Genomic DNA, 23107 nt, shown 5'->3' on the forward strand with positions numbered 1-23107 from the left:
ACTGGTCGCCTATGAGAGGTAGGAGTCGGGCGTTATCTAGTCACCTGCACCCCAAGAACCATGAAGCATATGGGGTTGGACACGCAATCGTCAGGATAAAACTGTTGTTTGTAGAAAGGATTGTCGTGGTTTTGCTCCTGTATCATGAACAGTTGGGGATCGGAGGCGCCCCAGTTGTGTATAATGCCGACCTGACTTAGTAGGTATGCCTTTTTGTAATTTACAGGAATTTGATCAATGAGAGGCGATTGACACACCACATTAGTGCCCCGTAATTAGTAGGTAGCTCGCTGCAATGATTTGAGATACTTGAGCAAAGAGGTTTATTGCTTGGTCAGATTGATGATCGTGGGAATTCTAGAACCTGACAAGTCGTTAACGTATTAGTCAGGGTCCCGTGTGAGTCGGCGCCACTGAATCACTGCATTGGGCCCAAGCGGGCAGATGTGCAGCAACCCATGATTTCTACCTGGGTACAAACTCAATGTACCTTTTACGGTGCTCCTTCGCCGACTGAGTTGGAAGGTTACGGCCAGTCAAAAACGTCTTTGTACAGGTAAGGTGGGTACCCACTGTAAGCTGATCAATGAAGCACATACCTCAAACTGCGAGGTGTCAGCATTGACGACTACACTTTAAAGGCAGGTTCTTTCGACAATGGGATGGATAGGTCCGTTACCTTGGGTTAATAAAGGCCTAACACCGAGGAATGTTAATTGATTCTTCATATCGTCAACAAACTAATAAAAAGAGAGGGGTGGCGTCACTAGGAGTTTTGGGACTAGATCAGGCTTCTGAAGCGGCATTGAAGCGTCCGATTTAAGAGGTCGAGAGTCTGATTGACAGTGGAAGCATAAATTTCCGTCCCATTCCATCTTGTGAATTGACGTTGCCCCGCACTCGGTACCCCATAGCCGTGAACGGAATGGCTTTTGTATCCGTTGTCAGTTTAACTTCCATTGATTTGCAATTACCCAATGATGTACCCACTACCATTGATCATTTTAAAGAGCCCTAAATTACTAGTAGGTAGGTATTCACTACAATAACTTCAACAAGTAGGTACCTAGTAGTTATAGGTTATAATCTAGGACCATTCGAGAGTTGCTTGCTTATGGGCAATTGGATCTGCGTAAACCCTGTCAATAAACTATCTAGCCTGGATCTAACATATAATCTCGATATGATGCCTTAATTGTGTTGTGTTGAAAATAAGCATCTTATCGTGTTATCTTCTTATCTGAGACCCCAATTGGCTATACCTCGCGTATTGCTACCGGGGCATTTTGACTTTTCAATATAATCTCGATGATTACGCTAATAAATGATTGGAAGTTTACAAACTTCACCGACCTCAGTTGGAGCAGTGGCCAGATCAGGGAACATGCTGAGAGACGGTAGGGAATTGCCATGCAGCGTACAAGCCCTTAGTTTCTGAGGGTTTTCATCAGAGTTGAGAGACCTAGGAGTCTTGGGGAAAGGGTGGCCTTTCCGAGGAATAAGACAACGAGGTCTCGCTTGACTTCCAACAGCCAGATGGCAGAGAGAACGGACGCTGGGCACTTTGGCTTTGCACTGTTTCACCAGCTTTGAAATCCTGTAGTTCTCTGCCGATTTTTCATCCGTCCCTCGTCATCCTTGTGAGATAGACATTATCTACTGGACACACACGATAAAGTCACTGCCTATATACTTAAATAACTGGATGTAATAAAGTTCCAGTTCACTGACTTCAAAAAAACAGTTACTTAATGTACCTTGAAGGTGACTGTTATATGTGGCTTCATATTCCTCTATTCTCGAATTCTAGCTCGATGCTCTCAGAAGATTCTTGAAAGACGAATCGCTGGCAAAAATACGGCAGTTGAAGTGGGTGTATGAAATGTGATTTGCAACCGTTGAATCTTGGATGCTCAAGCATTAAATAAGTGGTGTTATTGGTCATGGTTACGCATCTATTTTGGTCAGGAGGTGAAGCTGGAGGCTTGTGTAAACCCTCGGGGGCACCACATGGGTAACATGACATAAGATGATGGTGACTGGTATTGCAGCTAAAATCTTGGGGTGGGAGGGGAAACAGCACCAGCATCAGCTCATTTCTATTGTGAACCAGAAATACTCGTCCAAGTAAGTCTTGATTGCCCCAGTTGAACGTGGAGTTGATCATTCGCGCAGAAGAGATGAGGTCAGCCCGTGTGAAAAGAAGAGGCAGCGGTGAGCAGTAATAAGATGGCCCATGGAATATACAGAAAACATGCGAACATCACACAACAGCAGCATGAGTAGTCACTAGGTAGGTGCATCATCATATTGACCATGCACTCTCCGTCACTATGCCCGTATTCATAGCCCAGGTCGATGTAATTGTGACAAAGCTGCTGTATCTGCGCAGCTAACTTACACTTGCAACCCTCCCAACTCATTGCAACACTAATCGAGGAAACGAGCATGCAGTTCCTCGAGCGCAGACAGGGAAAGCTACTATAGAATTAACCAAGACAACAAACAATCGCACGTTGTATGAGGAGAAAACATCATCAATCTTAGATTATGGGTTGCCATGCCGCTATGAATTCACAGGCTCGATACTGCAACCCTAGAAGCGAAGCTATCCATATGGCAAATAGCGGTACACTAATTAGCTAATAATTTCTAACACAGCGCCAGAACGACCGCAAGGAGATGTGACAGACTCGTGAGGGGGACGTAGGAATTGCGTCTTGATAAAATGTTGCCTGCCTCTGGACTTGCTTCTGCTTCAAAATGTCCGGTCCGTTTCCGCGACGCCCGTTGTTGGCCAGTGGCCTGTTTAATGATAACCCTTTGCAACCCGTCACCTGGGCAGGATGCTTACTTTAGATCTACCTCCGTCAACGCCTGCATCTGCACCGACGGTCGCGTCTGCGCCCCCGGGTAAGACAGCACCAACTGGACGCCATTGGGCTGTCGATTGGTGGACAAGATTTGTGATGCTGCCACAGAAGGCGGAGATCATCAGTCCTACGCTCTGCGGTGTTCGTGCTGCAGCCCCAAAGAGGCACCTGATGAAAGAGACTTTTCCATATTTTATCCATTTGATGGCACACGAAGTCCCTCTTCGGCTCTCAAATGGACTTATGGAAGGATAGTTTGGGGACGGAATCTTGATCGACACAAGCAGACTAATGCCTTGCCTTACGTGTGATGCCTGGAAGAAGGAACCTCAATGCTCCCCCCTTTCAGTCTGTCTTAGGTAGCCTGTCCATCCCATCAACTGCACCCATTTATCAATGCGACAAAAGCCTTCGTTGCTGGAAGAAACTGGAGGGGGGGACTTCCAGGGTCGGGCTTAGGATTGCATGAAACAATGCCCGACGACCTAACAAAGGCTGGTGATAGTGTGTAGAACGCCCGCCAAACAAATCAAACACCCACCCCACAGGACCGTGTCATCCTTCTGATGGACAGAAATACTTCAATACATAGGTAGGTGTCAATGTCATTGGAAATCACTAGAGTAACTACCTTAACTAGTTACCTAGTATTGCATGCTTCCGATTTGGCGAGCATAGCGAATGAGAAATCTATGGAATTAGGGGGCATTTAGTTGTTATCAACAAGGTTTCAAGAAGCAGTGGATTGCAAAGCCATTGAAAGGAAAGCGGGCACCCACTGCACATTCACAGTGGAATATTATGGGTGGAGGCCATAGCTTGCATCAGGACCCTCTCAGTATCCGTAAAGCGCTGTTAAAAAAATCCATACCCGCAAGATGTTGTAGCTTTACAGGGCTAGGAGCTTGATTCCCGGGAGATGGTGGGGGGTGATTGGTCCAGCAGCGCATTCCCCCGCTTATTGTATCATGAAAGGAACGCGCTTTCACGATGGCCCAAGGAGCCATGGCTCACCTGAGCCCAAACTTTGTCTTTCTTCCCCTTCGAGGCTTAAGGCGATTCTTAAACCCCGTGCTGCAGTATCAAGCAAGCTCCCGAGGACTGAACAGACTAGGCAACTTCAAAAACAGATCTATCGATTGTGCTGTCAATTCGAGTCGACTCCCTTTTACCTCACCTCGCATCGTCTGAGCAGATACCCACGGTCACGATCACGGTACGGTACGATCACGGTTGGCCCCGTTCTCGGCTACACCTGAAGGCGCTCGCACGCTTATAAAAAGTCACCCCTTTGACTTCCAGGCGTTAGGGTTACAACTCGATCTCGACCTCATTGTCCGGTTCATGCTTAGAAGTTGTACTGCGTCAGCCCGAGAACCCTCGCTGTCGACTCTCAGTCATGTCTCCGAGTCTCGCGGGTCTGTAGTTCTGGCGCCCTTGCCAGACCCCGAGTCTCCCCACTTGTGCTTCTGCTGGAGTTGCCAGCTATCCTGACGTTGGGCCCTGGCCCAAAATCCCACGGTCGATGAAATCTGCGAAACATCCATTGCACTATCTATTCCTGGTTTGCACATCAGTCGCTTTTGAGATAAGATGGAATCCCCGTCCGGCGCCACCCTGGCACCCCCGGCCGTTGCCTCGCTAAGGGCACAACAAACAACTGCTATGGAGAGGTCTTTGAGCCAGGACATCCGGGAAGAGCGCGAGGAGCTTCGAGAAGCTGCTGAACAGACTCTCAATACCATCGTGGACCTCAATCTCGATGGCACAATTAAATGGGTCAGTCCCTCATGGACTGATGTTGTAGGCACCCAGTTCGAGACAGTCAATGGACTGCCTATCTCCGACCTGATAGTTAGCGACAACAAGCATGTGTTCACTGAAGTTGTCGAATCCATGAAGAAAGACGATTCTCGGAGCCACCGTGTCCGATTCGCTGTCAATCTTGGACCCCTCTCGAAGCTTTTACCTATCGACCTCGAAAATGACCCCGAGAACGAGCAGTCACATGCTGTAGACCTTGAAGCCCAAGGCATTATGGTATACGACAGTGTCTCGGGTGGAGAGAGCCATGTAAGATTCGTCGATGTTAGCTTTCTGTGCGATACTGATCTCGTCTAGACAATGTGGATGATTCGTCCCTGGATAGCTCCACGAGAAATCAAGATCGACCTTCCCAACGTAATCGTGGACTCGTTAGGCTCAGGTGCTGAAGTTCTGGCGAGCTATCTGACTCAACTTGCTGAGAGCGGACTTGATGACCCCGAACAACAAGAGCCTCCGCCACCGGTCCTCTGCCGCATTTGCGAACGCCAGATCCCTCGATGGTGGTTTGAGAAACACACCGATTTGTGTTTGCAAGAACATCGGGCTGAGATGGATGTTCAAATGGCACAGGAAAGCCTGACTGAGCATCGACATTCGATTGTCAAGGTGCTCGACGCATTAGAGGCCCGCAAGAGCCGGTCACTTGCTGGTGATCAGACGCCTGTCCCAGTCGCCGAATATAAAGGTTTGCCAATTGGGCCGCCGCCATCAACTCAGTCGTCACCTGGAAGTTCATTACCGCGATCGAGGGAACGTTCTGGAGGACTTGGGCATACTAGGGCACGCTCGTTCGCTATTCGACGACCTCAGGCTCGAATTGTCGAACTGCTCATGGATCTTTGCGATACCGCTATTGAGATTAGTACACCTGCGATAAAAGAGTCCTCAACCCAACAAAGCGGCGATTTTAGAACGCAATCCCCACAATCTGAGTCACGAATATCACAGGTTCTGCAATGGCAATCACCAAGCACCAATACTCTGGAGCAGGAACAAGGATTGGCTCTGTTGTGCGCTGACACGGAGAAGGTTGCCAGAAACAAGGTCGACGCTGTTTTTCGTCACAGGAAAATCATCGAGTATGCTGAACGTATTCGTATCGAACTTGCTTGCCTTGTCCAAGACTGTATCGACGAGGCCCTGAGGAAGGCGGCTCGCATAGCGAACGGCGAATTGACCGACTCGACAGAAGAAGAACGGCTCAACTCCGAGTACGAACAATTTGACACATGTGATGAAGGTACTGGAGAGGACGACGATATACCTCCAGAACCTCTTGTCTCTGAACCTCAGCATCTTCTGCAGCGTGGCAGCGAAAGCTTCACGGAGCCCCTGAACAGCCCATCTGTGCTAGCCACGGCCCTACGCCAGATGAATCTTTCTGAAAACAAAGATCGATCAAGACCAATGTCGTTTGTGGCCTCTACCAGATCCAGCAGTCCTAAAGAGTGTCCTACGCCCAGATCTCATTTTGGCGGGCAGAGTAGCCTTGGGGTTCAGGCACGAGATACTCGTAGAGACTCGGTCTACCTAGAAGGTGAATTCCTTGATAGCGAGGGCAGCTTTCGATCGTCATCAGTGGCGTCTCGCAATGCACCAAGGACCGAATCCCCCATATCTGAATTTGGAGACCTCCGTCGCGCCGCGAGCACGAGAAGGCGACACCGAAGGAGTCTTATTTTACCTGGTACTTCTTCCCCTCACCGGCAGGAATCACCCTCGAGACCGGGACAGCCGTCTTCGCCTTTACGCATTAAAGCAAGGGGATTTCCGATGTCCCAAGAAGGTGTTGTATCTCCAGAGGCGTCGCCTATGCTTCCCGGCAGTGACTTTAGTTCACCTGCCACACACAGTCACAGACATCACCGGAGGCAATCTTCAGCAGCCATTTCTGATTTCGTCATGAAGCCTCCGCCATCGCCTCGCCTAGGTGCAAATCAAGCACCCCCACAACCTCGCCCAACCCAGCCATCCATCAAAGATTTTGAGATTATCAAACCTATCAGTAAAGGTGCCTTTGGTAGTGTATACTTATCAAAGAAGAAGTCTACAGGAGAGTACTTCGCAATCAAAGTACTCAAGAAAGCCGATATGGTCGCCAAGAACCAAGTCGGCAACGTCAAAGCGGAACGAGCTATTATGATGTGGCAGGGGGAAAGCGACTTTGTTGCCAAGCTTTACTGGACCTTTTCGAGCAAGGACTACCTATACCTGGTGATGGAGTATTTGAATGGTGGGGATTGCGCTTCGCTAATCAAAGTTCTTGGTGGTCTCCCCGAAGAATGGGTGAAGAAGTATCTTGGTGAGGTTGTCCTTGGAGTTGAGCATCTTCACAGCCGAGGCATTATTCATCGTGATTTAAAGCCAGACAACCTCCTCATTGATCAGAAAGGCCATCTTAAACTCACAGATTTTGGCTTGTCTCGCTTGGGATTGGTTGGCCGGCAAAAGCGAGCATTGAATAGTGAAAACTCTGATGGAACGCCAGACCTGCTCAAACAAGGACCCTTTGCACGATCTGCCTCTATTGCTTCGTCGAGATCAGCGTCGCTTGATCTCCACGGACATACCCATTCCCCTGGTCAGACGCCTCAGATGACACCCGAAGTCGGAAGCTTGGCACAACCTTCTTATTTCAGTCTTGGCCAAGAGACCCGTCGAGTATCAGGCACACACCGAAGTGATAGTGGTGGTAGTGAGACACTTGCCCGTATGGTCACCAACTTTTCCTTGCATGATGCAGAGATAGCATCCCAATCCAACAGCGTCAGGTCACCCCTAGATGAGGAGGCAGTTGCGCAAGGTTCGCCCGATCTACCCATGAGTGTTGGTTCCAGAATGAGCATGGATAGCCACGCCAGGAACTCCCTACCGCTATCCAACATGATGCCACCTCCAATGGCGCTTTTCAACCCACAGGATACAAATAGACGTTTCGTGGGAACACCTGACTACCTCGCCCCAGAAACTATAAAGGGTGACAAACAAGATGAAACCAGCGATTGGTGGTCGGTCGGTTGTATTTTGTTTGAATTCCTTTATGGTATCCCACCGTTTCATGCCGGTGAGGCCGAAGAGGTTTTCGAGAATATCTTGGCAAGGAAGATTCAGTGGCCTGACGAGAATGAATGTGAGCCCATTTCCGAAGAGGCAAAAGATTTGATCAATAAGCTCCTGTGCATGGAGCCTCACCAGCGTCTAGGCTCTAACCGCGATGACAAGTTCGCCTCTGGTGGTGAAGAGATTCGCCATCACCCTTGGTTTCAGGATGTCAATTGGGAAACGCTTTTGGAGGACGAAGCTCAATTTGTCCCACAGCCTGAGAATCCCGAGGACACAGAATACTTCGACGCCAGAGGGGCAGTGTTGCAGTCTTTTGCGGAAGAGATGGAAGATCAGGCGTCTCCTCAGTCCTCCGCAGCTGGCTCTGAGTACGCTGAACGGCCCCATGATGCTCTTTCGCGGGTCCGGTCTCAGGTCAACTCTATAAACCGAAAATTGATGCCACTGCATATTCCCCCACATGTCCGAGATCTGAAATCGAGACGTCTGAGCGAGCCGGTGGCGATGGACGACTTCGGTTCATTCTCATTCAAGAACCTACCTGTGTTGGAGAAGGCCAACAAGGACGTGATCCAAAAGTTGCGAGCCGAGGCGCTAGCCACGCAAAGTAAAGGAACATCCGTTAGCCCCGGGGCATCCAGCAATGTCATATCACCAGGGCCGTCGCTCGAAGGCAGCCCTGTCCTATCAAACCCTGTTTCCAGAACTATCTCCAATGCCAAGGTGACAAATCGAGCACAATCGCCATCTGGATTTGGTCATACAAGTGCGTCACCCAACCGAGCCTCCCAACCATCATCACCGTTGTTGGTTTCATTTGTCGCTGGCCAAGGTGCCGATGGACGACGAAAGGCGTCAAGTAACTCTTCCAGCCTATCTCACCAATCAACTGCCGCATCTCTGCAGCCAGGCTCGGCATTCGAGATACCCAAAGTACCCCCAAGCCTGCAAAAGGCCGCCACAACGGTCGCGGCCTCGTCTCCAGTCCAGAGTCGCAGTGCGGCGCCACCTCCTCTGTCACTGTCTCCCCAAAAGACCATATCAACCCCACGGCAGTCGAGCAATTCATCTGCCGGACGTTCGAGATCACTTACTGTTGGCTCTCAATCTCAGGACGGCAGTCCCGTTGCTTCCGACATAATGCACCATCATCGAAATCGGAGAAGCCAGGTCTTTGACATGTCACCATCCTCATCAGATAACGAAGGCGAGAAGCATAACGCCCTTCTCCGAGTACAGAGGCGCAGACAGAGCTCAAGGCGGCTCTCGCAGATTGCCTTTGACGGAGGCCCTACTTTCCGTCCTCTTGATGTGCTGATTTGCGAAGATCACCCGGTATCTCGCATGGTCATGGAGAAATTGCTTGAAAAGCTGAGATGTCGTACTATATCCGTACCAAATGGGTCTGAAGCTGTTCGATATTCGATGAGTGAAATCAAGTTTGACGTCATTTTTCTCGAGTATCAGCTTCCTCAAATCAATGGAGCTGATGTGGCACGAATGATTCGGGAGACCAAGAACGCCAATTCTCACACACCGATTGTGGCCATTACAGCCTACCTCAAGGAGCTTCAAGCACCACATTACTTTGATTCATTAATCGAGAAGCCCATCAGTTCGTCAAAACTTACTGAAGTTCTGCGCGGATTGTGTCAGTGGCGGCCCGAGTCACCAGGTCAATCATCAAGCATGCCACGCCCGATCCCAATGGGAATCCGCAAAGCCAACTCGCGACTTGAAGACAGTCCGACATCAGGCTCGTCCATCTTTGCGAGTCGACTGGGAAATGCAATGATGTCAAGCCGTGAGGACTCGATTACATCATCACTATTTGGTGATTCGGAATCTGTGACGACTGATGAGTTGCCGGTTGTTGTTAGTCGCAAGCCAACAAACGAGTGGGACGAAGGTGGCTTGAACATCACAGACAACAACGATGCCTCTGAACCCCCAAGAAAGGGAGTTCCTTCTCTCATTGCTCAGCAATCCGCGCCGGCTCAGATGGAACACCGCCCACGAAGCAACGATAAGCTGAGAGGGCGACGAGAAGGCCCTGAACATAGAACCTTGGAGGGCACTGAATCAGCTGATGACGAAGACGAGGAACTGGGAAGTGGTCGAGAAAAGCACCACGGCCGCAATAGCCAGCAGATACTGAGCAAAGCCGGTCTGCCCAGCTCGAAGCTCGGCATTGAAATGATGCGGGCCAACAGTCACGATAGCTTGACGGTCGGCTCAGAAAGCACGCCTGAAGCTGTGACGCAAGTCGTGACCACGCCTTCAAAGGAGATGGAGACTGGAGTTCTGGATGGTGAAGTGGTTGTGGAAGCTACTGCACGTACTCCTCCTGACGCAGGACTGAAGGCTGAAGGTGTCACGCCCAATAAGGACAAGGATGGAACAGACAGTATAGACGCAACACCTCGGCCTTTGACAGTTGCCAAAGGAGATGGCGATGGCGGTGATGATGAGGAAGCGACACCACGGCCAATTGGGAAATAAGAATTCCCATACAGGCTCGGTACATGACATGAAATGAACTACTGGGTAGACATGGTCCACGAAGATGTTGTGCATGTTTCGCCCGGTATCTTCAAGTTGGAATTTCCTTTGTATCTATGAAATGCAGCGTGGCGTTGAGCGATGACAAGTGAGTCGACTTGGACTGCGGATGAAGGCTTCGTATGCATGTGGATAGCCCGGCATCTAGGAGGAAGGGTTTACAGGCGAACTGACTGATCTGTGTGAGATGCTCCAGGGGTTCCCGCAATATAGCAACTGGAGCTTCCCTCGACTTCGCCATAGTTCTCATGTTTTTCTTGGGGATAGCAGCTATGCAGAGAATGAGAAGTGGGCCACAAAAGACTGAAGGGGATAAAAACAACAACAAAAAATCAGGATGCCGCTACTGACGCATGGACACTTCGGCCGCGGCTACGAATATAAAAGAGGTGGGGCCTGTGAAGGTTTTGGAGTGGTGTTGAAGCAATATAGCAGATATAAAGGCCTTGACTGTGGATTTGATCATAACTAGGTGCCCAATTGTTTCTCCATTCACTTGTTAGCATGATTTGATTTGATTTGATTAAACGCACACGCACTGTTCCCAGCCCAACATACCACAGCGAGTATTTCAGATTAGTACACTGCACACGCAATGCTGACTTGTACCCATTGGCGTGGTTTATTGGGTTGCAATTCCTAAAAAAAACGTAACATGGCCGCAAGACTAAAGTAGCTGGAACAGAACTATAGCCCGGCGCCGGTAGTCATGAGTGAATAATCTGTTGAGGCAGCTTCGACATCAAATGACAATCAAGTAAATGGTTTAATTGTGCAGGGGGTTGTGGAAGTGCTATCCACCAACTCAGTATGCATATTCGTTATGGTTATTACAGAATGGGGAGGGATGGGGAAGTTGAGAGGGGTACCTACACAGCAGGAGGGTGGTTGCTTGCACAAGGTACCCAGGTAGACAAGCATCTGGGACACTTGTCTGTCACAAATCTTCGGTAGGTTAGTAGTTGTTGTAAGTGCTACATCGTCAGTAACGGATAGACGGCCTATGCTTGTAATAAGTCATCGCTCAATGGCCAGTGGTGACGGCAACATAATACCGATACAAGAAATGAACTAGGTAGAGAAAGAGAAATGTCACACACGCGACAAGTTTCTAGATGCAGACAAGAAGCTCTCGGTATAAGATTGTGGACTAGTTGGTGTCAGACTTTGTATTAGTGCATCTCGTGGCGGGTTGCCTGTCTACCTTAGGCTGTTACTTATTCATACAAAGGTTGTCAAGATGAGCTGAGGGAGTGACTCGACAGATGCAGTACGTAAAAGATAACAGGCTACCTTGCGGAGTGGAAGCGGGGTCTGGCTAGCAGCGATGGAGGCATTTGTCTTTTTGCCGGCTATTCTAGACCATGAGCAGACACATTGTAGCCCTGGCACGGAACCACACAGGTTTATGTCAGGTAGTTACCTAAGTTGGGTTGGGACGTAATTTGGTTTCAACGCAGAAAATTAAGCTTTTGTTAAGCTTTTACCTTAAAGCAACAAGATTAAACACGGTCAGGGCATGATTCAGCATGTGAATTGAGCTGGGCTGAGTCGTGAGTGTGTGGGAAGGCTGCACTGACCGAGGCCATGGGCAGGCCAGAGAGACCAGTCGATCCCACCACGACGACCTCCTCACACGACCTCTTTCCGCATTAGGTGGATGTCGTCAAACGAGGACCCACCAGATGTACTTTTGTACCTTCTCTCCAGTTTTTCATGCAGCGAAATTTTCCTGAATCTACCCTATTAGGCTTAGAGCACCAATGCCGAGACGCGCAGCTGCGGCTCCCGACAGCGCCGAGGCGGGAAATGGAAATAGCAGAAAAGAAAGGGCTTGGCATCGGTCGACATGTATCAAAGGGAAACAAACGACAAAGGGACAACGCGGAAAACAAGCCAGGGTACCAGGGAGCCGAATATCCGTGATATGTACTGATGGGCATGAATTAAACTATCTCCCGGTGTTTGGAATAGGACACCGAAAGGAAAAAGAACTATGTATTAAAAATAAAATACAAAGGTGGGAGGCAACTGAACCAAAAGGCACAGAAGTAAGAAAACGGGCCGTGAAATGAGTGGTGCGGAACGCGAACATTCAGAGCGCATCGAAACAACAGAAGCTCAGTGGCCGAGGAAGGTCAAGAGGATCCATTTAAATTTTCGATTTTAGAGGGTCAAGACCCTGACTCTCAACTCTTGAATGCCATGATGCGAGTTTTTCAGCAGCGATCGGCCTCGTTCCCTGCCAACGGCGTCGGCCGAAACAAGTCAGGCGGGTCTCGTAGATGCCGTTTTATCCGGGTCGCTCCTGGTGTTTTGCGGTCTCTGCCTGTCTCTTGCGCGCTTTTGCTCGCGTGCGTGGCTGCCCTCTCGAGATGATGAGCGAACCCCAGGTTTTTCCTTGTCCGAATCCTCTTGTTCCCTGTTGCAACCTCCAGCCTGTTACGATTCGGTGTTGAAAACGTGCTTCTCTCCAAGCCTCCCGTCGATTCGATTCCATTGTGTGAGCCTCATCCATTGATCGGTACGGCACATTAGTCTATGTAAATAACGACGTCATTGCTTCTAGCATCGTCATCAATGTTCACTTTGGAATAGACAATGCCCAATCCCCTGCTGTCGTGCCTCATTGTGCGCTCTCAGACGCCAATGACATTGGATTGGATGCGCATATCTATAACAATCGGCTGTCGGTGGCTCAGGATCTGGCCTGGATCTCTCGGCTTCTGATGGATAAGGACATGACCCAACCGTCGGCGGATCTCATCATGCATTGCCCACCCAATGCCATGTCACCCACCCCCCTGGTGTTTCTCACATTAGTAGTTCTAGAGCTAAACCTATAGCCCGCTTTTCCTCTCTGTTTCGACAGCTCCCACGCATACGTCGGTACGGCACATTGCCGCAAAGCTCAAGCTCTGGTCCCTGAGGCGAGGACGAGGCGGCGACAGTTGCTTTCGGTCAAGGAACGGGACACGGGAGCTATCCTATGCTACACACCCTCCTAATTTGACCCCAGAGATCGACTTTCTTCCACACGTTCTCCCACGAGGTTAATTTACATCTTCTTACTGGCTGCTGCTTCTTCAAGATGCTCGTCACACTCTTCTTGAATATCCGAGCTCTTGTTGCTACTGTCTCGGTCGTGATGTAGTTCAAATACTGCCCTTCCTCGCGCCTTGGAAGCCGTTGGATTCCCGTTTCTTTCCAGAGCCAAGACAACCTAGGCAAGGCAATTCCAAGTCCTGAATTCCTCAATTGTCCCCTACCCAATCTAACGCGGCCCTCGGCAATTCTTCTTTGCCTCTAACAATAAACTTTTCTCTCCCGTTGGTGGTTAGCATTTTCGCTTTGCGCATGGAACATTCATCTTCTTCCACCTAGTTATTCCTGCCTCCCCATAACAACAAACCCACGTACACAATTGCCGGATCCCCTTGAATTAAGCACCTTCACCATCACACTTGGATCTCAACCCGAGGCTCCAACCGCCTTCTCTCAAAATGGTTCACAGGCACCATCATCATGAGTCTACAATCCCAGGCGAGATCCCTGTCCCGCACGGTCCTCCAGACAGCGATTCTGAGCATGTCTCAGATGAGCCTATCGCATATGCTACCGCTGATGAGCGTCGCATCTTCAGCCATGTAACCCGTCCAGACGACTCCTACACTGAGGACGGTGTTTACTGGGCTGATCTGCCACTGGCTCAGCGTTATCGCTTCGTTTCAAAGGTCGACAACGAGGCTGCCAAGGAGGAGGCCAAGACTGCTTGGTCTATGTTCAAGGAGGACCCTCTATCACCTTTCTCGTGGTATTTCCGCCATGCTGTCATTCCTGGCGCCGGTCTTGGTCTTGAGGGTTACGTCCTTTTCTCTATTGGTAACCTTGAGCCTCTCTTCAAAGCCGTTTGGCCTGATTGCTGGGGCAAAGAACCCACTACCTGCTCTCACAATTGGATTGCCTCTGTAACATACCTTGAAATTATCGGTATCATGGTTGGCCAGGCTGTTGTTGGTGTAAGTTCTCCCTGCTCCTTCTGTTATTTATTATTGCATATAGTAGATTTCATTATACTGACTGATCGTAGGTTATGGGAGATTGGGTCGGTCGCCGATGGGGCCTTATTCAGGATGCTGCCATCATGTTTATCGGTCTGCTCATGCTCACTGCCTCGTGGGGTCTTACCCTTCAAGGCTGGGTTATCTGTTATGCCTGGTCTCTCTTCTTTTACGGTTTCGGCGTCGGTGGCGAGTACCCTATTACAGCAACTTCTTCTCTTGAAGGTGTTTCTTCCGGCGGAAGGATCTCGACTCGTGAAGATCGTCTGCACCGTGGTCGCCGTGTCACCACGGCTTTTCTCATGCAGGGCTGGGGCCAGTTCGTGAACCAAGTCATCCTCATTGTTCTGCTCGCCATCTTCAACAACGGAAAGAGTTCGCCTCCCTACAGCAAGTCAGCTGCCCAGTATACTTTCCGACTGTCCTTTGCATTCCCTGCCATCGGTACGCTCTGGCTACTCTACTATCGTACTTACCGAATGCGCAGCGCTGGTAAGCAGCTCGCTGAGGCAAAGAAGCGCTCCAACGTCACTGGCTATGACGTGAACGCTCTTCGCCACTGCTTTACCAACTTCGGTGGACGTCTCTTTGCTACTGCTGGTACTTGGTTCTGCAACGATGTCTTCTTCTACGGCAACAAGCTTTTCCAGGGTCAATTCATCAAGGTCATCTCTCCTGATAGCAAGTCCATCTTCACTACTTGGACCTGGAACCTAGTCAATATCACCGTCTCCCTGGCCGGCTACTATCTCGCGTCCCTTCTCATCGACAACAAGATGTACGGTCGGAAGATGATGCAGCAAGTGGGCTTCTTCATGTGCTTCTTGATGTTCATTATCCCCGCCTTCAAGTTCGACTACTACACCAGTCCTGCGGGGATTCATTCTTTCCAAGCCATGTACTTCATCTCGTCCTTCTTTAACCAGTTCGGTCCCAACTCGGTCACCTTCCTCGTGGCTGGTGAGGTATTCCCCACGCCCATCCGTGCTACTGCCCACGGCTTCTCCGCCTGCATTGGCAAATCCGGCGCTCTTCTCGCTTCCGTCCTTTACAACTACATTGATGACCAGACTAAATTCTACGTCGTCCCATGGTTCGGTCTCGCTGGCATGCTTTTGACATGGATATTCCTTCCTGACACTACTGGTCTTGATCTTAAGGAGCAGGAGCGCCGCTGGTACTATATTCGGGATGGCAAGGAGAGTGAGTACCACGGTGTTGCTGTCAACCCTACTCATTTGTCCCTGTGGGAGCGATTCCGAGGCCTCGGCAAGAGTTACGACCCCGAGGCTGACTGGCGGGCCAAGGTCCAGGATATGCGTACCGAATGGGAGCTTGTCCAAGCCAGCCGCGGTCCCAAGGACACTGAAGGTGCCATGCCCGATGACGGCGAGTTCTCGCCAGAGATTCATGAATTCTTCAAGCGCTCTAGCCCCAAGCACATTGGTCGTCGCGACGAGTCTCTCATGGTTGACCCAATTAATGAGAAGACGGCTGTGCCGTCCGATGATTCTAATTCAAAGTGATCATGTCCAAGCATGGTCGTATTCGTAGCGAATCACTGCGTCATACACATTTCATCCTGTAGCAATCAGCGGTTTATAGCATGATCTTGGCGTCTAGGTTTATTTAATATATCATTAGTTTGTCATTCCTGGTCTCGAAATTTAAAAGTTCGCGTTACTTTGATACACGTGGGAGATATTATTATGATGCATGTTGAAAAGGGAGAGGGGTCAGATGAATTATATATCAGCCCGGACTTGGGCTTTCACGATACGCATCGCATATCTTGTCTGGCCAATGATCAAAGAGGTTTTGTGACATATAAGACATGTACCGATAGTGGGCCAGTTACAAGTCCAAGTTGTGCACTAGACTAAAATATAAATATAAACATATAATGCCTGATCAAAGGATATGCTGATAGTAAAACAAAAATGCGACCAGTGCCGCCGTAACTCTTGGTGGTATCTAGAATCGAAACTTATTCCTGCGGTGCACCAGGCACATACTCTTAATGATGCTAAAAATAACAAAAGGGAAGAAGGAAGAGCGGAAAAAGAAGAAGAAGTAGTAGTAGATGAAGAATAAAGAATCGCTTCACTGCCCCTATCGTTCAATATAATCCCAGCCGTCTCGTTCGTTCAGTTTTCATCGGACATCGTAGTAGTCCTGTCAATTATACAGCCCATTTTGCGGTCAAGTGTCATGGGGGAGATCCTTGCAGCCGGGTTGGCTGACTTGATGTATTTGTAGTTGGCACAATTACGCCAAGCACACAGTCATCTAGATGTTCATAGAAGTCTTGCGCAGTACCAAACCCGTTCTTGCATATGGAGCACCTTGCCTTTGTGCCTACAGGATCATCGCCCCCTGGTAGCCGGTGGCCGCTGCTGTGGCCTGTCTGGTCAACTTGATGGGCAGCAGTAAGGTGCCGTTTGAAGACGTCGGCACGAGTGAAGACTTTTTCGAAGGGGCTGCCAACACCTGGACAGAATGGGCATACCATCGTTCCACGATAATGAGTAAGAGCGTGGCGGTTCTTATCGTACTTGCGCGCGAATCCTTTCGTGTGGTACTCGCATGTTACAATGGGGCATTTTTCAGGCCGCTCTTCTTGGTGTGTAAGCATGTGAGAAGCCAGGTCACGAAACTCACGACCACAATCCGGATGAGGGCACCTGGTACGATTTTCGGTAGGCCTTCGAGACGGACTTGCTCGTTCGATTGGTATTGATGGTTCGATAGAACTCGACGAAAGTAATGGACCCAAGGCAGAAATTGCTGGTAATGCATCAGGAATCGCGGGCACTTGTTGTGGTATCGGATCTCTGTAGTCAGCGGGTGTTGGATACTCATCCATGTCGTCTTCACCGCTGGAGATATGCTCTTCTGGAAGATCGACCGATTGGCGCACTTCTCGCATCCAGTCCTTCAAAATACTCATGGATGGCCAGTCACCACTAGCTTTACCCACTCGATGAGGTCGGAAGTGTGCGCGGCGGAGGTGTGCAGCAGCGTTATAATATGCGCCATAGCGCTTTTGTGCCAAGCATGCCTTGCATCTTGACAGTGGAATCACTGGTTGGGGGGCAGAAGGCATTTGGTTCTTGGGTTCTTTACAAACCCATCGCTTAACCGTCGCCGAATGTTTGGCATCAATATGGCGGCGTAACTCGTGGTCACCCCGGAAGCCATCTGGATGCTCATTACACTTGTCGCAGTACACGCGGCGTAAAGAAGTTCGACGAGAAGGTGGCTTTAGCCTGGATGGAGAGATTGGTTCACCCGAAAGTCGCCTGGATTCTAGGCGTGGTGACACATCGTCACCTATCGTATGTCTGCGGGTGCGTCCTCCAACATCACCTGGCAATGAGAACTGACCGGGCAAAGGAAAATCCGACCGCGAGCCAGAAGGTATGTATTGTGACGATGGACCTGCTGGAGTAAGGGATGGCGTGGACTTCAGATAAAGCTGTCTTGCCGTATTCTCTAGTTGTGCGGTGGGGAAACCCCTCGAGCCCCTTGAATCTAATGATTGCCTTCTGGGCAAAACAAAGCCGTTGAAACCAGCATTAGGGATTTCCCCCATACCGAGATTCATAAGAAAATCAAAGCTAGAGAATAAATGCCGTGGTGGCCACTGATCTCGACGGATGATTCTTGCAATGTTACGGGCGATGGGGTCTTCGAGCTCAGACACATTTGACAAAGGATCGTTTGAAGCGGCGAACATGGAGACCAAAGCTTGGTAGACACTTCGGATGACTTGGTCAGGTCGTTCTGTGGGTGTTGTGCTGGCCTGTGATGGATCGCTTCCTTGAAACGACAAGGCAATGTCAACCAATATGGTGTTAACAGCACTAAAGATGCAGATTGAAATGAATACCCCTAGCCATTGCCTCAGGCCCATAGTAGGTAAAATAGAAGCTGCGAAATCCAGAGAGATCAAGTAACGTCGTGTGCACTCCCTCAAGGAAACATTGCGCTCGGTAGACGGGCGACGATCGACAGGTGTGCGCGGAAGATAGGTGCCCTCGCTCCGTAGTAACTGGCTCGGCTGAGAAGTATCGTAAAATATGATCTCGCGCAAGAGTTGCTTCACGCGAAAAAGAGAAGGATGTGTCGTTTGTTCCTCTTCCCGGGACGTCGAAAGTTGGCCGCTGGCACTCAACAGCTCCAGAAGATCAAAGGCAGCACCCCGGAAACTTGGGCTAGAAGCAATGAGCTGCAGGACAGGTGGCGCTGTCCCTTGATCGTGGTACCCAGGACCTAGAGGCTGGTTAATGCGCTCGTCAAGGCCAGGCTCTCCATCCTGCCACCAAAAAGTATCCTGAAAATCAAGCCTCCAGGCAGGCCTTTTTACGGCCGACAAAGTGGGGTTCTGGGCGAGTATTTGATCGTTGATGCTCCCTCGCCGAGGATAAGAGGGTGTTAGTGGTGTTTGAGGTTGTGACCAGGCGAACGATCCTATCAAGGGTTAGCTAAAGCGGAAAGCTGGAAAAAGAATGGCTGGTACCTTGAAGTAAAACATCAACAAGAGAGGTCACTGACCCACGATAACATCCCAAGATACTCCAATGTGCCTCGGACTCGGATGACGGCATCCCCGAACATCGGGAACAGGGGTTGTTTGCATCACACTAGAATGGTAAGCACTTAAGGTCACTCAGCGGATAATGGTGTGACCTACAGGTCTGTTCGAAGCTCGACATCGAAGACACGGGTCATTGTTGTGGAGTAGCTTCAGCTCCCCTATTGACTTCAGACGATCATGTCCGACACGAGCTCTTTTGAGAGGAGGCAGCTGTGGGTCAGATGTGGTTTCCTCGCCGCTTCTTGACAGCGCAGTTTTGGGGTCCGAGAAAGAGAAGCTTGAACTGTGGTCCCTTCTTGTTGTCGCAGTTGAGGCGGTTGAGGGTGTCGGGAATGGTAGAGGAGGGAGATTAGTCGTTACGAGTGCGGTTGGAGGTTGAATAGGCGGCAACCGGTCCCGAGGCAGAGCACCGCTGCCTGTCTCTGGTATTTCGGAAACATTGGAAGAGCTCTGGGCTGGCACAAATGATCCAGATTCACCTGCATTCTTCGTCAAGTGCAGTCGAAGGTGGTTGTCCCGTTCCAGATGCGTCGAGAATCCATAGACATAGTAGATGCATTGCTCGTCCCAACACTTAAAGGGTGCCCTCGAGAAGTTCGTAATAGAAGAAGAAGCCGCTGAGGGGAAAGAGTGTGTTACTCGATCATGATGCGCAAGATGATGATCGAGCCATGATGTATATTCTAGAGGTGATGGAAATGGAGATGAGCCTTTTAAAGCGCGAGCAACGTCCATGTCTATACTGTTAGTTCTACCCATATCAGATACTCTACAGGAGGTTGCAAGATAGACCGTGCACAACGAGGTTCTTCACTTACTCTGTTGCATACATGCAGCTTCGAGGCATTCACAACGGTACTGGAGAGCCCGGGCCTCTTCAGCTTCAGAAAGAGAGGGTATGTGTGATGAGATGCCTACACAAGGGAGAATTAGATATGACTCGGTATATTCGCCACAGACTGTGGAAGACAAAAATCTTGGTGACAGCGCTCCAAAGTGATCAAAAGCGGAACAGAGCGTACCGTAACGTTCGACAAGATTTTCGAGGGCACGAAGTTTGTGCCGCAGCATATCGACCTCGACAATGGCATTGAGAGTAACATGTCGACCTTGATGATTTGGTGACGGTGCAACTGCCTCCGACCCAGTGCCTGTATCAACCTGAGGTCGCTGACGTTGGCCGGCAAGATCAAGATGGGACTCCGGGTCGGATAGGCCCCGTGGAGTGTAGTCATCCCGGCTCATCTCTGGACCAGATCATCTCATCTCGTCCAGAGTCGACTTTTCAATGAGTTCCTGTTGAATGGGCTTGAGCTGCTGAGCATGACTGGTCGCCTTTCTGGGAAGTTGGCTGGCTGGTTACTGTTCGCATCTGCCAGTGGCCATTTGTCGTTGGTACACAACAGAAGGTGGGTAGCCGTCGCCCGAAGCAAAAGAATGAGAGGATTAGAAGGAATAAATTAACAAGACGAGAGCATGAGCCCCCCCGGACGGGCAATATCAAAAATCGATCCGGAGGCTCTCGTGGAGATGTTAGAAATCAAGACGAATGAACGAGCCAAGATTTATCAGAGGGCACGAGCGCACGACATTGCATTGTGCTGGGCCCTCACACCCCAAGGCCCCGGCCATGTGTGAGGCACAGCGAGGGAGTGAGGGCAAAGAGTGAGCAAGGTGGGGCATAGCTCCCCCGTCACGGCAGATTTGGAGATAGTGCCGACAACGATGCGGTGCGGTCTCTGGGCCTGGATCCGTCTGGAGCCCGCAGTTAGCCAGGTATAAAGCGCGGGTTGCAAGGGCGCCGCAGGGTACAACGCTTTGTATTCGCTGTCGAACTCAGTTGATTACAGGAGAGCTTCTCAATTGAAGACTGGGCGGCAGAGTGAGAAAGGGCCGTGCTTCTCAGCCCATGCTGGCACAGTATATGACCAGTTTTAAAGTGCTGGACAACTCAGTGCGAATATTGGCATGCCAGTATCATTGGAGGTATCCCAGGGCCATGATCCCAATGACAGACAGCGGGGAACCACCCACCAACCGGGTCCTAGCAATAGCCACGAGTCCAGGCATGAGAGCGATTCCAGCACCACAACCCTGCCTGCGCGAGCTGTTCGTCCCGTTCGCCCTGCTGGCCCAGCTCGCCCCCTCGTCCGCATGCTCCATCACGGTGACCTTGCCATGGTAGCCTTGTCGGGGTAGTAGCCCCTTCTCGGTCGTAACCCTGTCATGGAAGGTGGCCAAGCCTCCCAGGTATAACGGTTATCGAGCGGGAGGAGCGTCAATCGACGAGAATGTCAAGAGCTGAGCATAGTATGTCTATCTGGCCAGCTGGCTTTGGTGTCGACTGTTACATTTCTCGAGAGCCATTGTTTATTAAGGATAGAGTAGAGAGGCTGCAGGCACTGAGACAACGTGGGCGTAGCTTAAGCCGTTGCTGTGGCTTTGCGCCCACGCTTGTCATCGTGGGTGGTGCATGTGCATGTTGGCCGATCCTTAGCGTTGGCACTGTCTTTGTTTGATATTGTTTCTTTTCACATTCGAATCGCAGCGCCATGTCTCGCCGCAACGTGGACAGCTTCAGTACGCGCTTGACCCTCCATTACGTTTCACTCTTTTGGCTGAGAAGATTCAGTGGGGCTGGTGATTTTCCTGGCGGTACTGTAAGAACAAGAGAATGTGTTGTGAGGCTACTTAAGCAATTCACAGGACCCAAGGTAGCTCTCACTGCTTTGCTCTCGGCCGGGCTTGGCTGAGTTTGAGGTTGTCCGAGGAAGAGAGATTGCTAGGATGATGTGGCGAATGCGCCTAAAAGTTCCGACCAAAACCCTCGGGGTTGTCTAGTCTAATCTGGTTCAGAGTCAGAAATGAGATGACCGAAGAACCAGAGTGGGAAAGCAGTGAGAAAGCACGGAAGAATGTTGACAAGCAAGGCCAGCAGCACCTGAGGAGATCACCCCATATTCGTCCCTGTTGTCGACGCTACTGCAAATGGAGGTGTTGTGTTGGAGGCACCTGTTTGTATGGGACTATGCTGCTGTACTGAAAATTGGTAGCGTGTCCGTCTTTATCTGTCTCCAAAGACACGGTCTTCCCTGCATATCAGTGATCGACTACGACCTTGCGAGATCAGCGGAAATTTGAGCGGCCTTGGGAAGCATTGATCAAGCGTTTTTATCTGTCTTTGCCGAGATGACATTATGAAGCTGAGAGTCTGGAGACTATGGCTGAGGCGTCATGCTAATACCATATCCTGGGTAGTAAAGTTTAGTATAGCCGGGACAATTTACCCAATCCCATGGCAATGAAGGAAGCTAGGAGGCAAGTGAGATGGAGATAGTGATGTGTAGTCGCCTGGTAAAAGCTGGGTAGCTCAGGTACCCTGGGCCTGGCCCAAGCTCTTTTGGAGACTGTCAGAAGTCAGAACTGGAGGGGCCTGGTCATCCATTCCTCTTGTGTGCCTGAGTTGGTGATAGGTTGGCGGGCAGGTAGGCATTTCTCTTCGGGCATTTTTGGTTGCTATCCGCACTCTTCTCCAAGTTGAAGAATACTGACCTAGGTGCCTAGGTTGATAATAAAAGTCGGTAAGCTTGTGAACATGAGCTAAGAGCGTGCAGTGTCACTGGCAACCCGACAACGGAAGACGGGACGGGATTGTGGGTGTGGAAGAAAATTGTGGATGTCAAAGTCCATGTAGATGTGGATGCTGGATGGCGACAAAATGGACCATGCTCCTTCCCGACTGGAACTCAAAGTTTTGAAACCAGAGAAGGAACCAATAGGAGAAGCGGCTTCTGGAACCCTGGACCGCCCACATCAACGGTTCTTAGGCAGATGCAAGGATGTTAGTGTTTAGCGGCCACGCATGCAGCACAAGTGCACATTCAATCGAACGTGAGTAGAAGGCATGGGCTAGACAGAGCGGAAGAAAAAGAAAATCAGGGAATAGAAGTTTGGGTACTGAGTAGGTTGCTGGATACCTAAGTTATGCCTGATGCAAGCTTTTAGAGGCTATTGCAAAAGCTGAACTGTTTAGAATAGGTAGGTACTTCTCTATTTCCCCCCTTGTTTTAAGGATGAATATTTATTTACAAGAGAAATAATTGAGGGGGGGCAGTAGGCAC

At 50.1% G+C, this 23107-nt stretch overlaps 3 protein-coding genes; 2 read left to right on the forward strand and 1 right to left on the reverse strand.

Annotated features, from left to right (window-relative positions):
* Positions 1-4466: 4466 nt before the first annotated feature.
* On the forward strand, positions 4467-10265 carry FFUJ_01506 (RIM15-like protein kinase; the record flags this gene model as incomplete). XM_023577950.1 has 2 exons in its annotated part: positions 4467-4946; positions 4995-10265. 2 exons carry the CDS (start codon positions 4467-4469, stop codon positions 10263-10265), a joined length of 5751 nt encoding a protein of 1916 aa, XP_023424068.1.
* A 3563-nt stretch (positions 10266-13828) lies between these two features.
* On the forward strand, positions 13829-15912 carry FFUJ_01505 (related to inorganic phosphate permease; the record flags this gene model as incomplete). XM_023577961.1 has 2 exons in its annotated part: positions 13829-14344; positions 14416-15912. The coding sequence occupies 2 exons, from the start codon at positions 13829-13831 to the stop codon at positions 15910-15912; spliced, it is 2013 nt and encodes a 670-aa protein (XP_023424069.1).
* A 683-nt stretch (positions 15913-16595) lies between these two features.
* On the reverse strand, positions 16596-20231 carry FFUJ_01504 (uncharacterized protein; the record flags this gene model as incomplete). XM_023577972.1 has 5 exons in its annotated part: positions 16596-18191; positions 18234-18859; positions 18909-19032; positions 19083-19723; positions 19805-20231. 5 exons carry the CDS (start codon positions 20229-20231, stop codon positions 16596-16598), a joined length of 3414 nt encoding a protein of 1137 aa, XP_023424070.1.
* Between the last annotated feature and the right edge of the window lie 2876 nt (positions 20232-23107).

The sequence above is a fragment of the Fusarium fujikuroi genome, chromosome FFUJ_chr01, assembly GCF_900079805.1.
Source record: "Fusarium fujikuroi IMI 58289 draft genome, chromosome FFUJ_chr01".
Taxonomy (NCBI): Eukaryota; Fungi; Ascomycota; class Sordariomycetes; order Hypocreales; family Nectriaceae; genus Fusarium; species Fusarium fujikuroi.